We start from the raw sequence: 7,782 nt of genomic DNA on the forward strand, positions 1-7,782 counted from the left end.
CAGATTGGCGACCCTTGCATGAGAAGCCCAACAACATTCAAGAACGGGCTTCACTTTGCTAGGTAGTTATAGGGTAGTTTAGCATAATTTTATATGTAACTTTGAATTGAGTTTCATGTAATCTGTAATTTGAAGTACTTTTGAGGTAAAACGATTGGAGATGCCGAGAGCACAGCCGACAGAACTCCTCCCCACCGCATCTCACCTGCTCCTCGGCGCCGCGGCTGACTTCCACGGCTCCACCCACGCGGTAGCCGTCGTCTCTCGGCCAGCCCCAGCCCCGCTTTGCTCCCTCTCCGCGGCGGTCCGCGTCGCCGCCATATCTCCCTGGCCACCGCGCCCTCCACCACCGACGCGGCTCGCCCACGACGACCAGCACCGACGCTCCCCCCTCACCCACCACGGCCGCCGCCACGACCAGATTGGAGAAGCTCCAGGGCGGCGTGGTGGCGCGCCACCGAGCCACCCCCACACGCCCTGCATCTTGAAGCTAGCCGAGGGAGCCGCGCCTCCGGTCACCACCTGGTTTGCTGCTCTTCCTCCTCGGCACTGAAGATTTGCTTCCCTGTCTCCCCCTTGATCCTCGAGTACCAATTTGATGGTTTGCAGGATCGATTCACCTCCCGCGTGAAGCCATGAAGCAGGGGAGCGGCACCCACCACGCAGCAGCAGCTTCATCCATGGCGCCGGGGGAGGAGGCGGAGGCATTGCTAGCTCCGAGGTACTGTTAGCTCCTTCTGACTAGGCTCGTCTCTTTTCTTTCACAAATCTAGCGGAGCAAACGAGGCGGATGGCACAGTTGAGCTAAGAACCTTCAGTAAACTGACATTTCTCTGAATGTCAACGGGGGCAAAAGCAGCCCATCGGAGCTGAATTTCCACTTAGGCTTTCTGTAAACCATCATTTCTATTGTTTGTTTGGCTCTAGGGATTACTCGGGCTGAACTTTTTTTATCATAAAAACAAAAATCTATATTAATGATTGATTGACTGCTGCAGGCATTGCCTGATGGAGCATGGTATTGTTCCACTGAAAGACCTAGTCAGTTGTGGAGCAGAACCTGTTCCTGTTCCTGCCGTGATTGTCGATCTCAGAAAGTAGAAGTGTGAAGAGAAAGTTTTGATGAAGATGGCTACCTTGATATTCAATGCAGAGTTTTGAGGGAGAAAACCTCAGAAGATAGTAAATCGGTGCTGTCCAAGATGGCATTAGGAGTTTAGTTTTTTCATGTAAGATTAATTTTCCATTAGTTTGTGTTTTTGTAATGTTTTCTGTCAGGGCCCTAGGCAAACTCTCATTCTCTTTGCTAATACCTATTGCAGTTACCACGACATATACATGTCAATGGTGTTTCACTACAGGAACTGTCTTCACTTTCAAAAGGTCGGAAATCTTCAGAAAGGCAGAGTGATGACTTATGCAGGATCTGTTCAGATGGCGAGGAGCTTCTTCTTTGAGACACCTGTCCAAGATCTTTTCAGAGGTAATACCATTATGCACATATGCCTACCCAGTAGCGGATGTTTCCCAGTTAACCCACCTTCCATTCTTTTAGGATATGCAACCGTCCACATGTTTGTTTGATGGTGGAATTGCGGGCTTTACCATGTACTCCCTCTGTAAAGAAATGTAAGAGCATTTAGATCACTAAAATAGTGATCTAAACGCTCTTATATTTGTTGACAGAGGGAGTAGTTACATAGCGATTTAGAAGGCATTTTAGTGAATCCTTTGAACTAAGCTTTAGTTTCTGGGCTGTCACTACTGGTTGTCTTTGATTATGAACTGCAGAATGTCCACAAAAAACGATATTAGGCAAAATTGATATGAAATTTCTGTTATGGAGTATGGACTGCTGAAGTTTTGGAGGTTTAATATCTGATCATTTCATCCCCATACTACTACATAGTACATACTAATCCATTGAACACTTTTGAGTTCCGTCATCAGTTTATGTATGTCAGTCATACTTCTGGACCTGACCAAGAATTCTGTTCCTTTTCTTCTTGGCTTTTGCAGGCTCGATGATTTTGGGAAAAAGAAATGTAGTGACAGAACTGTGCTGCTTTCTGATCAAGTATGTTCACCAATCACGGACTGTAGAACATTGTGGTGTTTGTATTGACATTCTTTCATGATTTATCTGTACTGAATCATCATGCTATTTTTTATCTGCGGAAATCTCATTTTGATAAACTGACAAGTGTATGTTGCTATTTGTTCAGATTGGGATGGAATATCACATTGGATGTCCAAAGGAACAGCAATGTACTGCGCCGTATTGACTGTGGGGTAAACTTTTTTTTTAGGTGTTTCATTTGGCAAAAGAAAATAATAACATTTTGAAAAAAGGGGGCTCAGTTAAGGAAAGAGGGGACTTTTTTGGCCCTGAACTGAACTGAACGGAAGGAAAGAGGGCTTGCTGAGCCTCCCCTGTTCCTCCCTTCAAATACCCCCCCTCCCGCCCCAACCAACAAACGCAACGGCCCCAACCAACAAACGCAACCCCCCTCCCACCATCGCAAGAAATCCGAGGCAACTCACCCCGTCCCAAGAAATTCTAGCCAAGAAACCGGAAGCAATCTCTGTCCGCCTCCAATGGCCCAGGAGGCCAATTGCGACGGCGAGCCTGCGATGGAGTCGGCCGCCCTCGTCCCCGGGCCGCCGGCCGCCACCCCGCCCCCCCTGGACGGACGAGGGGTCTCTCCAGTTGCTGGAGATCTTGCGCCTCCATCTCAGGGGCGTCCCGCATTGGCTCATCCCCCGCTACGTCATCACTGGGGTCGACCTCTACGATCGGGAGCCCCAGGAGCTCCTCCGCGCCCACCCCTCCGCCGCCTCGGCCGACGGCAAGAAGGCGCTCTACTTCCTCAACCGCGTCCGGGCCAAGGCCAAGAACGACGGCCGGAAATGCCGTATGGCTTCCGGCGGCACATGGAAGTCCGAGCGTGCGCCGGTGGACATATGGGGCGCCTCCCGCATCGCCGGCACCCGCCAGAACCTGTCCTTCATCATCAAGGGACCCGAGGGAGAGGACCTGCGCTCCGGCTACATCGCCCAGGAGTTTGCGCTCGCCGGCCACGCTGGTCGCCTCGCCGGCGGCGACCAGCTCGTGCTGACCAAGGTGTACTTCACCCGGCGGGGAGAAGAGGCCGTCTCCAAGGCCAAGGAGCGCGTGATGGCCAAGGCAAAGCGCAAGAAGACGGCCGCCGCCGCCTCCTCCTCCTCCCGGGCGCCTCTTCCGCCCGCAGCCGTCTCCTCCCCTGCTCCCGGCAAGACGCCGGCTCCCGTCGCCGCCTACTCCCCTGCTCCCGGCAAGACGCCGGCTCCCGCTGCCGCCACCTCGCCGGCTCCCCCCAAGAAGGCGGATGCCCCTTCGTCCTCATCGCCGGCGCTCATCGACCAGGCAGTCTCCGACTCGTCCGCGGGAGGATCCACCTCATCCACAAGGTTGCTGCTGCTGGAGGTGGGTGACTCCCCAGTAAGCCAAGCCCAGGACTTCTCGATCCGGCACATCCTCAGGGCGGCGGAGCTGGTAGGCTCCTCGCTGCCCTTGAACAAAAGGAAGCCTGTCCCATTTAGTTGTGATGGCTTGTTCTTGCTCCAGGAAGGGCCCAGGAAGAAGTTTCCATCATCTCCATAGAAATCCTAGACAATGTAGGGGCAGTGATCCTGGTTACCGAGAAAACTCATCTGTGATGTTAAATGTTGAATACTTTGAGTTCATTTCGATGAAACTAATGCTAGTTTTGCCTGATGAAACAAATTCTTGCTCTTCATACTGTCTGGATGCTGGTTTGGTCTTGTTCTTTACGGAGATCGTTATATTTGTCTTGCTGCGTTTTTCCTTTTTCCTGCTGTAATCACAGCAGACAAGTGGTTCTTGTAGAAAGGAGTTTCTACTCTGGCCTTTTCATCATTTTAGAGAATTTCTTATCTCTGGTGTATTGCAGAAGGGCTTGATGTGGATATGTTGATATGTATGTTTCTGATGCTCTTGCTAACAACTTCTGATTTGTATGTCAAGGTGTAAAATTGCATGTTTAACAAGCACTCTGCTCTTATGTATCATTTTTGTTTAGCAAGCACTATCATTTTTGTTTAACAAGCACTCTGCTCTGATGCTCTGATGTATCATAGAGATCTAGGGGCAGTTATCCTGCTTACTGAGAAAACTGATCAGTGGTGTTAATTCTTGAATATTTTGAGTTCATTTCGATGAAACTAATGCTCTTTTTGCCCGATCATACAAAAATACTTGTTCTTTATTACCGTGTTTTCAGACATAATTGTTCTTGTTCTTTATACTGTCTAGTCTTGTTCTTTATACTTGTTCTTTACGGAGATCGCTATATTTGTGTTGCTGCTTTCTCCTTTGTCCTGCTGTAATCACAGCACAGACAAGTGGCTCTTGTATGAGGATTGACTTTCTACTATATCTGGTGTTGAGCATGAGGACTGACTGATTTTGCTGGGTCCCCACTGTTGCTTCACTATCAGTAGTAGCTTCTAGTGCAGCAGAATACACTGGAAATTCAGTTTCCCCATTCTGCATCAGATTGTTGAAAGGGATATTCTAACTGAAAAGGTAACTGGTTAGAATTGATAAAGATGTTGACTCATTTTTTCTTGCTTAAATTGATTCAGCTGTTGCATCCTTTTGTATTGCTTAATTAATCTACACAGGAGAGGTTTCCCTAGTTCTATATGATACAATACACCTGCTCTAGCTTTCATCGAATGTTACAGTTTATTGTATCGTTTTTGTTTAACAAGCACCATCATGCCCAGTAAAATTGCATGTTGTTTCAAGATTACTGCACAATTTAAAATATCACTGTATTTAGAAATTAACAGCTCAATTTCTTGTTGGTGGACCGAGGTACAATTTCTATTACTGATGCAAAGATGAGGCTCTTGGCAAATGCACTACAAGTTGACGATAACCAGCACTTTGTTTTGCTCTCTGAGAGGTTGTTCATTTCCTTTCTCCCCGTCTAAATTTGTAGTGTATATTTCTACCCTGTCACCTGATGTTCTCTACATACTACAGCTGTGTACCCCTGCAAAACTTCTACAGTATTACTTATATGATTATTATCTCATGGAAACAAACATCATCTTTGTTGACCAGTTAGTGAACACCTAGAAGGTTATGTTGCTCATGATTTTGTACAGAAAGAAGATATTTTTTCTATTAGGAGTCAAAGAAATGCTGACACCTATAGTATTGTACGAAACAACGTGGTCTCTCCAGCGATGGACATGCCTAAATTATTATTTTCCAGTTCAGAACGATGAGCAGGTAGATACTCTCAACATATGTTACCTAAGATGATTATAAGAGAGATTTGAGAAAGTGAGAGGTCCATCTATTCTGAATAGTTCATTAGACATGATCATATATGGTACCCAATGGTGCCAAGAGAGATGATTTAGTCAATGGTGCTGTCAGGACATGTTTATCCTGATTTTGCTCTGTTATATATGGTACGCAATGTGCCAACCTTGCATGGAGTTGCTTGACCGTTAGTTTTGTAAAATTATTGTCTACAGGAGAACATTGCCCATGCTGCTCAGTCCTCACGTATTTTAAAGCTTTCCAACAGATTTCATATGTTATTTTGCATGGAATATCAGTCACCTATGTTTATATAATTCAAATGGTCAGAAAATTACAAAAGAATTACAGAACCCCAACTGGTTTCTTTTCTTGATCAATGGTACTACCAAGCAATTTTTTTTTACTGATTTTTTGGGTCTGCATTTTACTTCATCAGAAAGGGAACTAACTTAATATTGTTGTTCTTGATGCCAACCCGTGACCTAACTTATATGCTACTGAGAACTAGATTATAGTGTTCCAGTTAACCTTTTGGTTTGTGAAGTTTAGTTGCGCTTCTTCTTTATACTGTCTGGATGCTGGTCTTGGTCTTGTTCAATAGGGAGATCGCTATATTTGTGTTGCTGCTTTTTCCTTTTTCCTGCTGTAATCACACCAAGTGTAAGTAGATTAATGCAGGAAATTACAATATCTGGTGTTACACATGAGGGCTGAGTGATTTGCTCGGATTGTTGAAAGGGATATTCTAAGTGAAAAGGTAACTGGTTAGAATTGATAAAGATGTTGACTCATTTTTTCTTGCTTAAATTGACCCAGCTGTTGCATCCTTTTGTATTGCTTAATTAATCTACACAAGAGAGGTTTCCCTAGTTCTATATGATACAATACACCCATTCTAGCATTCATCGAATGTTCCAGTTTGTTGTATCGTTTTTGTTTAACAAGCACAATTTAACATATCAGTTTATCAAGAAGGTAACAGCTCAATTTTCCTGTAGGTGGACTGAGGTACAATTTCTAATATTGATGCAGAGAGGAGGCTCTTGGCAAATGCACTACAAGTTGATGATAACCAGCATTTTGGTTTGCTCCCTGAGAGGTTGTTCATTTCCTTTCTCCTCGTCTAAATTTAAAGTGTATATCTCCTAGAAGGTTATGTGCTCATGATTTTGTACAGAAAAGTTATTTTTTTCTTTTTATAGTTGAACAAATGCCCGTTAGAGGATCTAACTTAATATTGTTGTTGTTGATTCCAATCCATGACCTAACTTTAGCACCAGCTGATGACCATTTATATGCTACTGAGAACTAGTAGATTATAGTGTTCCAGTTAGCCTTTTGGCTTGTGAAATTTAGTTGCACTTTATAAGAATATAAGAACATGAACAACTATTGCTTAATCCCTAATTCATTTTGTTTTTCATTCATGCTATCCACTATATGTGTTTAAAGTCTTCTTATCAATTCACCATGGTTGATGAATATGTTGGACTGTTGGACTTTCCTGAGCTTCTGTGGTCTTGGCCGTGTCTTCATGCTCATGCAGTCGCATTATGTTGGACTGTTGGACTGTTGGACTCACGTGAAAAACTAAATACATGTTACAGCATTTGATGATCGCTATTTATCGTGACAGGAATATGTGAATGTCTCCCCTTCCAGAAAAACATAGGAGCGCAAATGACCGCACATGAGGCGTGCCAACTTATAATGGAAGTCATGCCGTGAGGCGAATTCCATGCCAACCGTGCTGTGTGTATATGTGAAAAGACTGACTGAACTTCAGTACTCAAATAGAATCCTGGTAAGAACCAGCTCGTTGGTGAACTTTGCGGATCTGCGGATGGATCTGACACCCACAGGGACAGGGAAAGAGATGATCACTGAAGGTGACACTGCTACAGGAGAGGAATTCCGAAGATGATCCAACTGTGGTACAAGAGATGATTCTTTGATCAGATAAGAGGTTTCTGAGCTGGAGTATAGATCCTGATTAGTTGAATTATCTTGCAGCTCAAAGGAATTATTTGCATACAAGTGTTGTACGTGGTATACCAGCTATTAAGAGAATCTCCTCTGTTTTATGGATTTCGGTGTAAGCATGAAACTGTACTTCTTACTACGTACTATATTTTACAAGCAATTTGACATAATAGCATGCTTTTCTCCGTACCTTGATGAAATAGCACATCTTTCTTTTTGTTCGATTTTAATGGCACACTTTTCCTTCATGACTAGATAAAATGGCACAAACTGTCTTTTATCAAATTGCTCTATACTATATGGTACAGGATGGACATGGCGCTGGGCTAGCTGTGCTATGTTGCGCCCACTGGGTGCAGTATAGTAAGCTGCGCCCAAGTGGGCCGCCCAAATAGGGGGTTTTCTCTCTGATTATTTCTTGAAATAAATTGCTGGCCGCTGTTTTAATCATGTTT

At 44.7% G+C, this 7,782-nt stretch overlaps 1 protein-coding gene across 1 annotated transcript; it reads left to right on the forward strand.

Annotated features, from left to right (window-relative positions):
- Nucleotides 1-635: 635 nt before the first annotated feature.
- On the forward strand, nucleotides 636-7,488 carry LOC123153935 (uncharacterized). The gene is made up of 7 exons (XM_044572805.1): nucleotides 636-721; nucleotides 999-1,097; nucleotides 1,323-1,483; nucleotides 2,226-2,292; nucleotides 2,410-6,101; nucleotides 6,343-6,443; nucleotides 6,981-7,488. Exons 1-5 carry the CDS (start codon nucleotides 636-638, stop codon nucleotides 3,641-3,643), a joined length of 1,647 nt encoding a protein of 548 aa, XP_044428740.1. The 3' UTR covers nucleotides 3,644-6,101; nucleotides 6,343-6,443; nucleotides 6,981-7,488.
- The last annotated feature ends 294 nt before the right edge of the window (nucleotides 7,489-7,782 follow it).

This window comes from Triticum aestivum, chromosome 7A, assembly GCF_018294505.1.
Source record: "Triticum aestivum cultivar Chinese Spring chromosome 7A, IWGSC CS RefSeq v2.1, whole genome shotgun sequence".
Classification (NCBI taxonomy): domain Eukaryota; kingdom Viridiplantae; phylum Streptophyta; class Magnoliopsida; order Poales; family Poaceae; genus Triticum; species Triticum aestivum.

Excerpts from the sequence above, each read along its gene's own strand:
- LOC123153935 (XM_044572805.1), top strand. The coding sequence starts at position 636 with ATGAAGCAGGGGAGCGGCACCCACCACGCAGCAGCAGCTTCATCCATG. Across the intron at positions 1,098-1,322 it reads GTGATTGTCGATCTCAGAAA|TTACCACGACATATACATGT; the intron begins GTAGAAGTGTGA and ends TACCTATTGCAG. Across the intron at positions 2,293-2,409 it reads TGCGCCGTATTGACTGTGGG|GAAAGAGGGCTTGCTGAGCC; the intron begins GTAAACTTTTTT and ends ACTGAACGGAAG.